General features: G+C 41.6%; 2 protein-coding genes across 2 annotated transcripts in view; one reads left to right on the top strand and one right to left on the bottom strand.

Annotated features, from left to right (window-relative positions):
* Window positions 1–2,302: 2,302 nt before the first annotated feature.
* LOC126210155 (N-alpha-acetyltransferase 38, NatC auxiliary subunit) lies at window positions 2,303–3,279 on the bottom strand. Its single transcript, XM_049939306.1, has 3 exons — window positions 3,116–3,279; window positions 2,863–3,034; window positions 2,303–2,784 (listed from the first exon to the last, which is right to left on the bottom strand). The coding sequence occupies exons 1-3, from the start codon at window positions 3,143–3,145 to the stop codon at window positions 2,672–2,674; spliced, it is 315 nt and encodes a 104-aa protein (XP_049795263.1). The 5' UTR covers window positions 3,146–3,279; the 3' UTR covers window positions 2,303–2,671.
* Window positions 3,280–3,538: 259 nt separating this feature from the next.
* The window catches only part of LOC126210232 (symplekin), a 114,273-nt gene continuing 101,225 nt past the window's right edge, over window positions 3,539–16,586 (top strand). Inside the window, exons 1-3 of the mRNA XM_049939420.1 lie at window positions 3,539–3,718; window positions 4,202–4,398; window positions 10,272–10,505. Coding sequence (XP_049795377.1) covers window positions 3,650–3,718; window positions 4,202–4,398; window positions 10,272–10,505 — 500 coding nt within the window. The 5' untranslated portion in view covers window positions 3,539–3,649. The remainder of the gene's footprint in view (window positions 3,719–4,201; window positions 4,399–10,271; window positions 10,506–16,586) is intronic.

Here is a 16,586-nt window from a genome sequence, read left to right as displayed (position 1 = left end):
TCATCCACACTGTTGGAGAGTTGGAATGATGTGGTTGTGCAAAAGACACTCATAACACTTACCAGTGACGGTACAGGTAACAGGACCGGAAGCACCAGTCTCTTCGAAGAAATATGGCCCTAATGATAAATGATGCAGTAAACCCGCACCACACTGACTCTTCAGGATGAAATGGTACTGGTTGATTTGCGTGTGGATTTTCCATTGCCCATATTCGACAATTCAGTGTACTGACATATCCTGTCAGATGGAAGTGGGCTTTGTCTGTCCAAAAAATTTTCCACGACCAATTATTGTCCACTTCCAAGCGAGCAAGAAATTCTGAAGCAAAGGTCTCTGTTGCTGGCAGGTCAACAGGAAACAACTCGCACATGAAGGTAATTTTCAATGGATCGCAAAGAAGGAGAAGGATGTTTCATAGGATTTTATACGCCATGCTCACAGGTATGTCCAATGTTTGGGCAATTCTCTGTGCACTACACGTTTGCACACCACCACTCGTCTCCTCCTGCATTGTTGCGGCCACTGCTTCCACCCACATCGAATCAATTCGTTTCCTCTGTCTACCAAGTTGCACACCAAAAGAACCCATCTCTTTGAATTTCCAAATCATTTTCTCCAGACCCACAGCAGTCATCAGACCAACGCCTTTTTTCAAACCCTTCAGCGTCCCAAACTTCTGCAGAGAGACGTGTGCATATCACTATTCTTGTAATACAGCTTTACAAGCAGAGCCCAATTCTGCATTGAGACAGTCCTGGCGAATGTCGTAGATGGGAAAGGAGGAAAAGCCACATACTTCGTATGTTTATACCAACTAAAATGAGTCGTCCGCATGACAGGTATTTTCATTTACGTATTCTGATACACACAATGCATTTATTGATCAATTTTCACACTATTTTTTTCTTCTGTCATACATTTTCCTCCTTCTCCAATAATATTCCGTTGCAATTTGATGTCATTCTGACCAGTGGTGTCATTTCTACAGCATTTTGAAAGTTTAACTCCAATTATAGTCACCCTGTACTTGGTGACTGTCCATTATTTAATATAGGTTCTCTGAATTTATCTTGTCATTTTAGCTATTGTAAGAAAATCTGCATTAAAAATGGGAAAAAGAGCGTTAAATATGGGGTGAATGTAGATGCCAGGCTGTGCTACAGATAAATCTGTTATCACAAACTGTGTTTCGCATCCAAACTCACTGACTCTGCTAACGCACAATCACCTTGCAACCAACTCTAGACCTTGGGCTATGCTACAGATCTGTGTCACTGCAGCCAAGGTTTTGGGAGAAGGGAGGGGGTGGGGAGAATCACTCTCTAGTCTAAAATATTTACTATGTGTGTTAGAGATGATGCTCATTTATCATTGGCAGTCAATGACAGATGCAGATAACAGTCATATCCATGGGGCTTGGAGGCTAATTACAGTCTATAAATCCAAAGGTCTGGGGTTCCTCCTTTAGCCATGCCTTGGATTTTTCTGCCCCTTAGTGCTTCTTTCACTGCTGGCAATGATTTGTTGATGTGAAAAAGTCATTAAATTGTAGGTCACTCTACAACTGTATGGGAAACTGCATTCAAAGTTCAGAGGAAAGGTGAAGGCACAACACCAAGAACATGCATATAGCTATTACAATAACTTCTGACATTTGACAGTTCACATGGATAGCAGCATTGCTGCCAGCCCATGCCAAGGGTACTACACTACAGTCACCAATGCTCCACACTATGTGCTATGGTTACTGATGCCACAAGAACAGGGAGTAGTGTACCAACTAAACTGTTGTCAGCATGGCAAGGAAAGCTGGTTTCACATTACTATAACCGGAGCAACAGCAGTATCTCCACTACTGTAAGCTAAACATCAAAATTTATTTTAATGACACTTTGGAGAAGCACTGGTACTGAAGCCAACCTTTGGGTTGATTTCACTTTTATCTTATACAAGGTCACATTAAAATTAGTAACAATAGAGGGAAAAAAAAAAAATTTGCAAATCTGTCCAGAAGTTCTTGAACAGATTATTCCAGCATTCATATACAGCAAGTTACACAAAATGTTCCCTTTTAAAAACCCTTCCCGCCAAATGCAGATATAAAACAACTGTCTCTCATTGGTGTGTTTCGAGGAAATTGGCCTACACGTCAGACCCTGACTTCACCTTCCTTTTGCTCGGTACGTATGGTATTAACGCCACATTGCAACTAATGTAACACAGATAAATATTTTGTTGTATGTTTGTTCCAAACACAAATACGATGTAAACCATCAACAAACAATAAGATAACAGTGCAAAATTCTATATAAAATTTATAGTGAGAATTGATGAGCTAATCTTTACACAGAGAATTTGAATCAATGTACCTCATACAATTCCTGTTTGCAACTGTCTTATGTCATACAAAGGTTTGTTACAGTTATATTTGATGTGCGGCAGTAATATAAATGGTATGCCTTATTTAATATAAATGATTTACATTATTCCACGGTTTACCACATTATATAGTTTTAAGGTTTTACCACAGCACTAACAAATGATCGATTTATATCAATAATGAATATATTTACGTTGACAAATATACACACAAACATGAAAACATATAAACACCGATTGGACGAGAAAAAGACGTCAGTTTCTACTACCACTTGACCTTCGTGTAATTTCACATTATGTCCTGAGCAAATTTCGTAACGTCATCTAGGCAAATTGATATTATATGACGGCCTGGCACCATCACCAAACCTAGCACTCGTGGCTCGTCCATATTTACAGTATCTGAAAAAATTCAATTCATTTCAGTTGGGTGTAATCGAGCACTCGTAAATTACTCAATTGCTTTTTTGGGGCTATTACCTTCAGGTTTCAGATATTCGCTGCACGAGCCAAGAATTACGTTACCGTCTCGGTCTGTACATAGAAAGACGCCAACCAAAACCCTTCCATCAGTCATTTCAATTTTTAGATTTTTGTTAAGCCAACTCCACAGCTTCTGTTTCCCTGGTGTATCCAGGTTAGGTGGTGTACTCTGAGGAAACAGAATTTCTTAATATGCATAGCAGCGAAGAAAATATATAAGTTCAATTTACGATTTTGGCTTTAATTCTACCTTTTTCTCTCCATCCATGTCTGTAAACATCTATCCGATTTTTTTTTTTTCTTTTCTAACTACAAACTCATCATTAACAGAACAACGACAGCCTGTGTTCGAGATATACTATAGTGTTTTTAGTTCACAAAAACATAAACATATTCTATTGACAAATGAGTAACATTTCCAAAGCGCTCAATTTTAAGAGATGAAAATTAAACCAGAGAGATATCGAGCTCATTCTCTCAACTTCTTTCGATTCACTAAACATAAACTTATGCATCGAAATGAAACATTCACTCGTTGATAGCAAATAAAAAAATATAAAATATCATTGCTTCAGATATTGTAGGCTCCCTAAAAACAAATAACATTTGATTTAAATCTGAGAGGAGAAAGTGAAATGTCTTCAGCGTTTAGACATCATTGATTGAAGCTAAATAAATGCAGCACACAACCCACCCCTGCAACTGTGTGGCTATCTATCGTTAAAAGTCAGCAATAATATCTTAATTTTAAAACTGGGCGTTCCGTTTCATTTACAAAGTTACAATGTCGCTTCAAGATATTGAGGGAAGAGATGATACTGCGACAGAAGAAGATGAGTCATCTTATAATAAGGTAGTTAAAGACACTCGTAAACGATCAAACAATACGTCAGATTTTGCGTGTTAGTCGGGTTGTTCAGCAATGTGTCGCTTAGTTTGGCATGTCTGTCTAACAAAAACTATGTCCAACGTGTTCAGCTTAAATTTTGATTGACGGCCAATGCGCCAGACAGTTTGACTGCTTACGTCTGTTGTCAAACAGAGCAAGTTGCTTGCCAGACTTCGAAGGTCCCGCACCTTACGAATGTTGTTTTGACGCATATTTTGAACTATAAGGAATTTTTGTTGCAGTTTATCCCTTCGTATCGCGAATTTCCGTAATTGTCAAAGAACTATGAAGCTTTGATTGTTAGATGAGGTGCCCCTAGTGTGATTGGAACAAATTCAATAAATTATCGAGCTTTAATAATTAAGAAATCGCGAGAAAAGATCTGTGATGACATGAATTGGTGTGAGTAGTGAGTAGCAAAATTAACCTGTGTTGACATTGTTTCAGATTGTTGATTGGCTAAATGAGGCGTCTGTGACGTCAGAGACCACTACAAAAACAGAAATACTGTCGAAAGTACAGGAAATTATAGTAAAAAAAGAGCCAGGCTTACTAAACAGCTTCCTGGACGAGGTGATCGCCTTCCAAAGCGATCGGAATAGTGATGTTAGAAGACTCGTCGTTGGAATTATAGAGGAAGCAGTGTGAGTCTCGTATTTCGATATGTTAAATTGCATGTGAAAGTATATGTTGTCAGATACATTCTTACCTGTGACCGTAGCTTGCCACCCTAGGACATACGAATCACTTAAAACCACTGTCACAAATTGTTTACATTGTGTTAGCTTCCTGTAGTTTGTGTCATCATCATCTTCATGATCATTCGTGATAGTGGCTAGATTGGACTGTGTAAGAATTGCGACTTTGTACGGGTGCTGATGAGTGCGCAGTTGAGCGCCTCACAAACCAAACATCATCATCCCTGTAGTTTCAGGCTACGTTCAGCTAGGAATAATTGTTGCATCTTGTAATAATAATAAATTAATAAATTTCAGCTCGAATTAAGAGTTAATGTGGCACTACCAGTGTTTGTGTTGTGTGCATGATTTTTTTATATGTTAATGAAATAATGAATTAGAGAGTATTAAAGATATTGAAAGTAGTTACTGGCACTAATTTTTTTTATTTTTCTTAGCTATATTTGAATGTCTTGCTTTGTGCATGATGGAACTTTGCACACTATTTAGGTTACGAAGATTGTTCAGTCTTCCCAGGTATTGCATGTTTTCAGGGCTAAAAATTAAATAAATATAAAATTTTTGTCTCTCAGCTTGCTCTGAAATCTTGACTTGAGGTATCTCGAACTGAATGACCTCCTTCAAGCCAACCAGCATGGCTTTTGAAAACATTGATCATGTGAAACCGAACTCGCACTTTCCTCATACAATGTTCTGAAAGCTTTCTATCAAGCCAGTAAGATAGTTGTACAGATTTCTTGATAACTGAAAAGCATTTGATTCTGTACCACACCTACGCTTATTGTCAAAGTAAGATTATATGTGACTGGATTAAGATCGTTTTGGTAGGGAGGATGCAGCATTATATTTTGGATGTAGAGTCATCCTTAGATGTAGAAGTACCTGCAGATGTGCCCCAGGAAAGTGTGTTGCGACCCTAGCTGTTAATGTTGTATATCAATGACCGTGATAAGATTTTGAAGACTGACAACACTCAAAAATGTAGAAATGTGCATCCCACCCCCCCCCCCCACCCCCTTCAAAAAAAAATCTAATGAATATAATATCAGTGGGTCACAGCTGGAATCGTCTAACTTGTACAAATACCTTGGTGTAATACTTTGTAGGGATAAGGAATGGAATGATAACATAGGCTCAGTCACAAGTAAAACAGGCGGTAGACTTTAGTTTATTGGTAGAATACTGGGAAATGGAATCAGTCTACAAAGGAGATTGCTTACAAATCACTAGTGCAACCTATTTCAAATTATTGTCCAAGTATGTGGGACATATACTAAATAGGACTAACAGGGGACATTGAATATGTACAGAGAAAGGCAGCACGAATGGTCACAGATTTGATTGATCCGTGGGAGAGTGTCACGGAGGTACTAAAGAAACTGTACCAACAGACTCCTGAAGAGAGGTGTAAACTATCACAAGAAAGTCTTCTAACAATGTTTCAAGGACCAGCTCTAAATGAGGGCTCTAGAAATATACTAACACCACATGGGGACCGTGAACATAAATTCAGAATAGTTACTGCGAGCACAGAGGCATTCAGTCATTCTTCCCCTACTCTGTATATGAATCGAACAGGAAGAAGCCCTAATAACAGGTACAATGGGACAGACTCTCTGCCGTGAACTTCACGTTGGTTTGCAGGGTATAGATGCAGATGTAGATAGATGACTAAAATCACTTCCCATTCATAAACTCACGCCATCATTTGATGAGAGGGTACTACTAGATGATACTGTGTATTTGTTTATCAATCAGCCATAGGGAAGTAATTTGTAATTTGCAGTTTTGCTACTATGGAGAAATAGTGGCATTGCTGACATTCACTTTCTCATATACAAATTTCTTTCCTTTTTTTTTTTTTTTTTTTTTTAAGTTTTAAATTTATACTTATGACAAAGTGGAAAAAGTTAATGTAGATTAGAGAGATTTTCTTGTCTTCATTACGTTGTATCTATTCTTGTTTCCTGAGTTAGTGTTATAAAAGTTGGCAGAAAACTATCATCACTCACGTGTATTTTACTGACATGCTAAGCTCTAGTTAAACACTTCATTCACTTCTTACAGCTTTGGGAGAGGCTATCTGATACAAGATCTTTGGATTTGTCAGTCTTATGTGGAAGGAGTCTGATTTTGATCTAAAGTTTAAATTTTCTACAGTTTTACTTTATTTTAAACATTTTTGGAAGGTGACTATTAATAGCAGCCATGTAATGTATAAAATGCATGTTTGACCATCAGCTGCTTTTCATTTTAACGTAAATATTGACCTTTTTCATTCACAGACTATCTTCGCGGATTAGGGTTAAAGCAGCTGTGTGGTATACTGGAATTCATGACATGCTCTACATATGGTACGTGGCCATTTTTTTAAGTAATGGCACATGTGACTTTAATCCATGAAGATGGTCTTTGACTGAAACCGTTGATATTTGGGTTTTAAAAAAAAGGCAGCTGATTGTCAAAAGTGCATTTTGTACATCACTTTAGGAGTATGTGGGACATCTGCTTTAAACTTGTTATATCCCATGTAAGCTCCAACGAGAAAAGGGGGAGGGGGAGTGGGAGTAAGGCAGAAATCCATGTTTTTGATTAGTTTTTCATGTGGAATAGTTGAAAAGCAATGTAGGAAATTGTTTATGTAAAAGTAATGCTTCAAAAATAGTCCAGGATGTAACTTTGTAGAGAATTATATAACATGTAATGGATTTCTCACCTAGTTCCTGCATCAAAACACATGCTCTACAAACAACTGTGAAGTTCGTGGCAGAGGGTACTTATCGTGGCACCACACATTCCAGTTGCATATGGAGCACTGGCAGAATGATGCCTCTGTGCATGTTGGAGTTACTGTAATTACCATTGCAGATTATGCACTAGTGATATGGGAAGAGCTGAAGAATATTTTTAGTTTTGTAAGCATGTCTTTATGGGATAATTTGTGCCCGTGTTAAAGATTCTGCCAATTCATATTTCTCAACTTTTCTGTGGCATTGTTCTGTGACCATTTGTATTGCCTTTCTTTGTAGACGTTCAGTATACCTTATTTGATGTAGGTTTCTCACGCTCTGGTAGTAATCTAAAACTGTCGACAGAAATATTTTGTAAACAGTCTCCTCCTGATGAAGAATCAAAGGCTGCTACCCATCTATCTTATATGTAACTGAGCCTGTGTGTTAATTCCAATCCATATCCATACAGATTATTAACTCTTTGACTGCTGCAGGTGTGCTCTCTACATTATGTTAAGAGTCACTTCTTTGTTGCTGTACTGCTTGCCCAGCACTGCTACCTGTGCAGTGATACGGCATTCTGGCCGCAATGAAATACTTATCCAATTCTAAGAAAATTTTTCAGTGAACATTATTTTTGCACATCTTAAAGTCTAATATTTTTACTTGATAAAGGAATGAATTACTTTTGTTGTTAATCGTAGTTAATGTGCTACAACAAATTAAGTGAAGCATTGCATGAAATTTTAGAGAATTTGAAGAGGTAAAGACGCATAGCGTAAACTTTGCATTTGGTTGATTTGAGCTGAGTCATCGCTGTGTATTAAATGTACACAAGATACAAAAAATATTATTTAAAGTTGAGAGCAGAACAATCTCATATCATTCTCAAGTTATTGGATTTTATAGTTGGTGGACAGTTGCACGTGATGCCATCATTTCCTGCACTGCACATCTGGAATCATGTTGGTATAATAGTCATCATATTTGGTGGAGCATAGAGTTAACTCATCCAAAGCAGTCAAAGGGCTAAACTCGTGAATTTCTGAGAGCTGCCACATTGCTATTGTGACTCATTGATATTGTAGTCATATGATACTGATTCCATTTTGCCATGTGCATAATTTTGCATTTTTGTATATTTAAGAGAAGTTGTCAGTTGTTCCAACAATTCAAAATCTTATAATTACATGATATTTCTGCAGTTTTTTCTCCCCAGACAGTACTTTGTTATAGACACTGTATCTGCAAAATGTCCGAAGTATCTTTTATTATTGCTTACCAGGTATTTTATATAAAACACAAACAACAAATACTAGGCACACTTCCCTGGGAACACATCAGAAGTTACTTCTATTGCTGTTGATGACTCTCCATCCAAGATATTGTGCTGCTTCTAGTGAGTTCCAGTAACAAATAATGCAGCAGGCAGTGGTACATTGTGAAACATACACAGGTTGCAGACATAATTCAGATGCATTGTTCATTCACTCTGTCATCTTGTTTGATATGTTCATTTGTGGCCATTTGTTTCTTATCTCAGATTACTTTTCTTGTTCAGATCCTGTTTTATCATCTGTACTGTTTGGTGCTAAAGTTTTGGGGTGTTCCTGCAGAACCAAGAGCCAATTGGGGTCCTCCTGTAGTTAAGACTTATTTATTTATTTATTTATTCTGAAGACTAGTGTCACACTCCAAACTAGTCTTACCTTGTGCAAGCCTCTTCATCTCCACTCTCTACCCGACCTTCCTCCTCCTAACTAACAGTTCCTTTTTGCCTCAAGATTTGCCCTTTCACCTGATCCCACCCTTCAGTCAGGTTGTGGTTTATGCCATAAATTTCTTTTCTTTGCAGTTCAAATCAATTCCTCGTCAGTTATTGGATCTACCCGTCTAATCCTCAGCTTCTGCCATAGCACCACATTTCAAAAGCACTCTTTAGCACCCACATTTCACTTAAGTAAAAGGCTATACTCAGAGAGAAAAGCCTTAAAGAAAGACTTCCTAACATTTACATTTAAAATCACTGTTAACAACTTTCTCTTTTTCATAGCTTTCCTCACGATTGCTGGCCTGTATTTCATATTATCTCTACTTTCGTCATCATTAGTTATTTTACCCGCTAGGGGGGGGTCGCGTGTGTGCGAGAGCTATCCTTTTCGTAATATTATTATTGTTGCTCCAGTCTGGATCTTTTTTTTTTTCCAGCAAACAAGGATGCGTAAACCAAAAGCTTTTGTTAAAATGTGGTACAATAAAAGCAAAAGTCAAGTAGAAAATTTAATACTATTGTTTCATTTTACAATAAGGCATTGTACATGTGAGTATGAATTTTAATTTATTTCATACAAACGTTAAATAAAAACAAAAGTTTATCTTTATTGAATAAAACTATAATGTAATGTTTGCTAATAAATGCAGAATATTTCAGCAAGATTGGCAGGTTTGCATGCTAAGCACTTGTCTACTTATGGTTATGGTTTGCAAATGTTTGCCGGCCAAAGTGGCCAAGCGGTTCTAGGCACTTCAGTCTGGAACCGTGCTGCTGCTACGGTTGCAGGTTTGAATCCTGCCTCGGGCACGGTTGTATGTCATGTCCTTAGGTTAGTTAGGTTTAAGTAGTTCTAAGTTCTAGGGGACTGATGACCTCAGAAGTTAAGTCCCATAGTGCTCAGAGCCATTTCAACCATTTTTTTGCAAATCTTTTGCACCAAAAAGAGCTCGGAAAATTTCTGACCTTAAGAAATATAATGTAAGTGGATAGATGAGAGTCTACTACCCAAGCAGCGGCAGGAGGACACACATTCAAAAAGTATTAAGTATACAAGCTTTTGGTGACATCAGGGTTTTCTGGTAGAACAAAGGGAAGGAAGAGGGGTTAATTGACATCAAGGTAAATGTATCACAAGCAGCTATGGAAAGGTGGCAGGAAACATGGATAACTTTGAGACTGCTGAACTTGCAGTGGTGGACCTACCTAATGGGCAGGACACCTCCTAACAAAATTTATGTGGGTGTTAATGTGAAGCTGGCCACTGCGCATGCCTCTTTAAGGCACTGTTTGACAAGGTGACGTTATTGTTTTAGGAAAAAGGATTCGAATGTGCTGCCACGCGTGGCGCCGAGCCTGTTGTTGCTGCTGCAGGACGGGAGCGCTCAGGTCCAGAAGCGTGTGGTGCAGGCGGCCGCACAGGTGTACCGGGCGGCCCTAGCTTGGCTCGCAGATGCCCATACCAGCCACGAGGTGCTCGAAGCCACCTGGAATGCAATAACGGCAATCAAGGCGCAGATTGTTTACCTTGTGGACTGCGAGAATGACGGGTAAGTGGCATGTCGTATCTTTCTTTTCTGAATATTAATTAGTCTTGATTACTTACTCTTGCTTAATGTCAGTATAACTGTATGACATTAGGGGTAGGATCTGAAACTTCCTTGCGGATTAAAGCTGTGGGCTAGACCAGGACTCCAACCCTGGCAGCTCCTGGCAGCAACCGTAGTGCCAGGTGGTCGTTGCTGTGGCTGTGTGGTGCCCACAAGGCAAGCCGCTTCTTGAAGTGGGTGGTAACAGGGCCAACGTGTGGCACATGAAAAGTGTTAAACTCTCTGGCTGTTCAACTGCAGCCGCATCTCTTCCTGTACATAGTTCTCAGTTCCTGTTCCTTCTTTTCCAGCCATACACTCCTTGGATACACCCTGGGAGGAGGGCGAGATGTGTTGGCTTGGGGCGAGACCCTTTCTACGGTTCCTAGTCTGTACTGGGACCAACAGGGAGACTTTTGCCTCCACCAAACCCCTTTTCTTTGTGGAACATACTGAGGAAAAGTTCGGTGAAGTTGAGTCATTAAGCAATGTGAGCTCTGGCTCTCTCCTTATGAAGACAACTTCTGCCAGTCAGCCAGTCTCCCTCTGTGCCTGCGACCATTTAGCAAACAACTCCCTTGACTATTGCTCCTCACAGGTCACTCAGGATGCAATTTTCCATAGACGCCTCCTCGAGTTTGATGAACTTATGGCTAATCTGGAGCGACATGGCGTTCATTTCATCCAGCATGTCGAGAAAGGCCTTAAGGACCATGGTGTAGACACAGCACTTTCATCATGGCATTTGAGGGGGATACCCTGGCCAAGAAAGTCAAGGTAATGGTGTACAGATGCAATGTGAAACCATACATTCCACCTCCCATGCATTGCTTCCATTACCTCAAGTTCAGCCATTTGTCATCATGATGCGATGACACTCTCATCTGTGGTGACTGTGGCTGCCATCTTCATGTTGGGAGCTGTTACGCCCCACCGCCTTACTGTGTAAACTGCTCTTGTCTCCATTCTCACCACTCACTGGGGTGTCCAGTGTACATGAAGGAAGAAAGAATTCAGGAAATAAAGACCCTTGACCATCGCAGCTACTTTGAAGCTCAGAAGAAATTTGACAGACTTCACCCTGTAAATCTCTCCTCCAGCTATGCGTCAGTTACGCCTTCCCCTCCTCACCCCTGCCCCCTTTCCATTTCCTCACCCTCGGCGGCTCTCGTCTCTTCCCCTCCTGGAATTCTTCCTCCTCCTCGGACAAGGAAAACGTCCTCTTCCCTGGTTCCTACTAGGGATGGGGCTCCGTATCGGAACACCCCTCCCCAGCATTCTCAGGACAGGAAGCTTGCACCCTCGGAGGAGAGATCTGCACTCAAAGGGCCCCAAAGCCACTCACTCTCTCTCATCCTGACACTAGCCGCCTATACCCTTACTGATAACGCCTCCTCCCTCCCTCCCTCCTTCCTTCCAAGGGAGGAGGAAGAGGATGAGGACAAGAAGTGGTGCAAGTCAAATGACAATTCTTCCCCAGCTACCTGGAGGGTTTGGCCCTTCCACCTCATCCTGAATCGGACCCAGATTTTATGCTTGTCACCCCCATCCTCATTGGCGAAGACCACCAACCAAGTGACTTGACATCCCCTCAGCTTCATTATGTCTCACCTAGTCTCTCACCACACAATAATCCAGTGGAATCGCAACGGATATTATCGCCACCTCTGGGAAATATAACCCCTTGCTTCCTTCTACTCTTCGTTCTGTCTTGCTCTTCAAGAAACTTACTTTTGTGATGACCATTCTCTAAAGTTTCGTGATATTGAGTGTTCTGTCAGAATCGTGCCTGCCCCGGGATAGCTTCTGGAGGGATCCGCACTTTGGTTCACACTAATGTCATTAGTGATTGGATCCCTCTTCATACCCACCTGGAAGCGATAGCAGTTAGAGTGCAGATGACTGCGGCAATCACCGTTTGCAATGTCTACCTCCCTCCAGGTAGGCCACTTCCTTACGTTGAACTGTCTACCTTAATACAGAAACTCCTGCCCCCGTATCTCCTCCTTGGTGACTTCAATGTGCACCACCCCTGTAGGAGAGTGCCACTTTGTTGGGTAGGGGTCTTCTACTTGAGCAGCTTACTGCAGACTTTGATTTGTATCTCCTTAGTGACAGTTTCCCCTACCAACTTCAGCGCCACCCATGGAACCTTTACTGCTCTCTATCTCACAGTCTCTCCCCTGCTCTCTTGGCTTGCCTACATTGGCCACTCCGTGATCTTTGTGACGGTGACCACTTTCCAGTGATCCTTTCATTCCCCTGCCGCTGCCAAGCAGATGGGCCCCCACACTGGGCATTCTGCAGGGCCAATTGATCTTTATATATGTCTGCTGTGCACTTCGCCACCTCTCTCGAACTGCCATTGATGCGGTCGTGCAGGGTCTTTCTGCGCACCGACAGGTGCTGCAATGATTTAAATAACACCCTTCACTAAACAACCTCCTCAGTTTTAAGCATCTCCATGCTAAGGCTCACTACCTTATTAAGCATAGTACAAAGGAATGCTGGGAGCGCTATGTTTCCTCCCTGGGGATGTGCGGCTTTTCATCATAGGTTTGGTCCAAGCTCTGTAGCCTTCTGGGCCACCAGTGACAGTCAACTGTCCAGGGGCTTATCCTCCAAGGTGCTCTGACTGCTGATCCATTGGTCTTTGCAGAACACCTTGTGACAAACTTTGTGACAGAATTTGTCATTATCTCCCTATCCTGCCACCTTTCTCTGACAGAAACTCTGAGTTGAACGGACCTCTTTCTGTTTCAGCCCTCAACAAGCTGAACCCTTCACCGAATGGGAATTCTTGCAGGCTCTTCCTCTTCACGTGACATGGCCCCAGGCTGGTCCAGATTCCATCCACAACCACCTGATCCAACATTTTGATATTACACGAAGGCAATGCATACTCGGGGTCTTCAACTACATTTGGCTCACGGATGCTTTCCCCTTACAGTGGCGAAACAGTATAGCTAGCCTCATTCTTAAGCCTCTCAACAGCTACTGGCCAATTGGCCTGACAAATGTACTTTGTAAATTGCTTGAGAGGATCGTTATCTTCAGATTATGTTGGGTACTTGAATCTCAAGGCCTTCTTTCTCTGTATCAGTGTGATTTCTGAGAAGGATGATCCCCAACTGACCATTTACTCAGATTCGAAACTGCAATCTTGCTGGCTTTTACTAACGCTCGGCACCTTGTCGCGGTCTTCTTTTACCTACATAAGGTGTATGACATGGTTTGGTGCCTTCACATTTTAGTTACTCCCACAGAGTTCTGTATTAAGTGTCACACTCTTCCTCATAGCCACCAATGGGCTTGTAACCTCTGTTGGCCCTAAGGTTACCCCAGCATGCCAATGAGTTTTTCACCTGGTGCAATTCCCACTCGGTAGCGTCTGCTGAGTGCCGGCTCCAAGGTGCCATCCAAAGGACCTTTGCATGGGCTGTCTCCCATAGCTTCCAATATGCGGATTATGCATTATTGTCATTCATAGTACCAGCTTCTAGATGTTACAGCACAGTCCCATTTCCTGAGCCTTTTTTCTTTTTAATTTATTTATTATTATATTAAAAGCTGATGTGGTTAACCCATATTTGCTGCCTGAAGACTACATGCATGCAGAAGCTTAATGCTCTCCACCTCCTGGCCAACACATCTTGGGATGCAGACCATGCTACTCCTCTCCATCTTTACAGTGCTCTGGTCTTGTCCAGCCTAGACTATGGAAGTCAGGTTTACGAGTCAGCAGCTTTTTCCGGACTGAAAATACTTGATCCTGTTCAGCATTGTGGGATGCGTCTGGCTATTGGGGCCTTTCTCACTACTCCATTGGACAGTCTCCTCACAAAAGCAAGGATTCTCCCCCTCTGCAAATACGGTGAAGCCAACTCTTGGTTTTTTATGCATCACCATTCGCAGATTCCCTGACCACCCTATGTACCCTGTCCTCTTTGCAAGTGAAGTAAGCCTCCCTCCTGGTCACTGCCCATGGGGCGGGGATTGCCGGTTGGAATGCACCTCACCTCCCTCTGTTGGATCTCCATTCACTGAAATGCGCCCATGTATTTCGTCTCACACCCGCTGTTGGATGGTGCCTAGACCATGGATTTGGACCGACCTATTCTAGTGTCTTAAGGTCTGTCGCCCCTATGGTCTTACAGCGTCTTGTACATTCCATCCTTGCAGAGTTCCAGGGGCTACCATCTTCTACACTGATGGCTCTAAGACAATAGATAAAGCAGGATATGCTTTCACGTCTCCTATTGGCTTAGAACACGATTTATTGATGGAATCATGTAGTGTGTTCACAGTAGAGCTGCTAGCCATTACCAAGGCCCTCCATTTTGTTACACAGGCCTCCTTCCACAGTTTTTAATATGTACCTACTCATTGAGCAGCCTGCTACTCTCGTCATCCTTTGGTCTCTGCTTTCCATGACCTTCTCTTCTTCCTTAGCCATGCTGCCTGCTGGGTTCTCTTTCTCAGAGTCCCAATTCATGGGTATCCCACTGAATGAACGGGCTGACTGTTTGGCTAGATAAGCTGATACTCGTGCTCCATTCTCTTTCATGACTCGAGCTGTGGATATGCAGATCTATGTCAAATCTCTCTGCCTGAAAATGGAATGATGTTTGGTGCACTACTGGTCTCAGTAATAAATTCCGCGTACTCAAGGAGACTGCTGCGCTTTGGTGCTCTTTCTTTCTGCTCCTCTCGTAAGGAGTCCACTGGTTTAGGCCATCTACATGTTGGTCATACCAGGCTCACCCAATTTGTCCTCCTGTGTAACGAACCACTGCCACAGTATGGTTGTGGAGCCAGACTGATGATATTCCACATATTGGTAGAATGTACCCTTCTTGCTGAGTATAGTCTTCCTTAATTTTAATATTAGCAGACAATTTGCAGATGGTTGAACTGGTACTCAGTTTCCTCTGTGAAAGTGGTTATTTCCAGATATAAGGTTTTACTTTACTCCTGGAGCAGAGGCAGGGTGGTTGTGGTTGGGGCCTCTCTTCATGTTTTCTCAGTCTGGGACCCCATGACCCCCCCCCCCCCCCAATCCTGTGGAAAGATCACTCTTTTTCTTCCCTGTTTTTACATTTGGTCTAACCTTTTGTCTTTTACTGTGCCTGTTTTAACTTCCTTGTTTTATAGTTTGAATCCCCTGACTGGACCCATCCGCTTTTAGCTGACCCTCTTTCTTCTGAGAGTAACTTTGGAATTGCGGGACTGATGATCTCGCCATTTGGCTCCATAAACCCTCCCAATTAATTAATCAATCAATCAATCAATCAATATCAAAAGTTGTTGGGGAAAAATGCTAAAATGCTTTTGAAAATCAGCTAATTTCCCTTGGAGAAACTTGTGGCAACTGGGATTTGAACTTCTCAAGGAGAATACCGCATAGTGCACAATCAAATGCCTCTGATGGGTCACGGAAAATACGGTTTGGCAGTGTCAAAAAATTAATGTGTTTCTGAAACAGAATGTTGGATCAGTAGCAGAAGAAAGGGTAGCTTATAAGCAATCTGCCACAAAGCAACAACTTATGAAAAAATTGAAAATGTGCTGGTAGTAGGACTAAAGGAAATCTCGTGTAACTGTCGCAATAGGGAGAGACTTTGACATCCATACTAGTTAAAGCTGATGCTGTAGCGACAGCTTCACTGCATTCATCATATTGTATGAACTGTGTCAGATTAGCTAGAGGTGCAGGGATAGTTGTGGTAAAGGAAAAAAGTCGGGATCTTCCATAGTCAGTCAAAACAACAACAATGTTGTCTGTGCTATTAACCAGTTGGTGTCTGTTCTCTTCCTCTACACAGCTTATTCATGAAAATAAAAAAGTGTGTGACTTTGTGCCATGGATGTGTGTAACCTGTCGTGCAAAGACATTGTCTGTCCGCAGCTCGTGGTAAGTGGCTAGCGTTGCTGCCTCTGGATCACGGGGTCCCGGATTAGATTCCCGGCCAGGTTGGGGATTTTCTCTACCTGGGGACTGGGTGTTTGTGTTATCATCATCATCAATTGTGACAGTGTCTA

Source organism: Schistocerca nitens, chromosome 10 (assembly GCF_023898315.1).
Source record: "Schistocerca nitens isolate TAMUIC-IGC-003100 chromosome 10, iqSchNite1.1, whole genome shotgun sequence".
Classification (NCBI taxonomy): domain Eukaryota; kingdom Metazoa; phylum Arthropoda; class Insecta; order Orthoptera; family Acrididae; genus Schistocerca; species Schistocerca nitens.
The sequence above is the reverse complement of the archived record's forward strand: the minus strand, read 5'-3'. Positions and strand labels throughout refer to the sequence as shown.

What these genes read in the sequence shown, in the direction of transcription:
- LOC126210155 (XM_049939306.1), bottom strand. Translation starts at nt 3,145, where the DNA reads ATGTTTACAGACATGGATGGAGAGAAAAAG. An exon ending in ACATGGATGGAGAGAAAAAG is followed by an intron (nt 3,035 to 3,115) that starts GTAGAATTAAAG and finishes CTGTTTCCTCAG; the next exon opens with AGTACACCACCTAACCTGGA. An exon ending in CGAATATCTGAAACCTGAAG is followed by an intron (nt 2,785 to 2,862) that starts GTAATAGCCCCA and finishes GAATTTTTTCAG; the next exon opens with ATACTGTAAATATGGACGAG.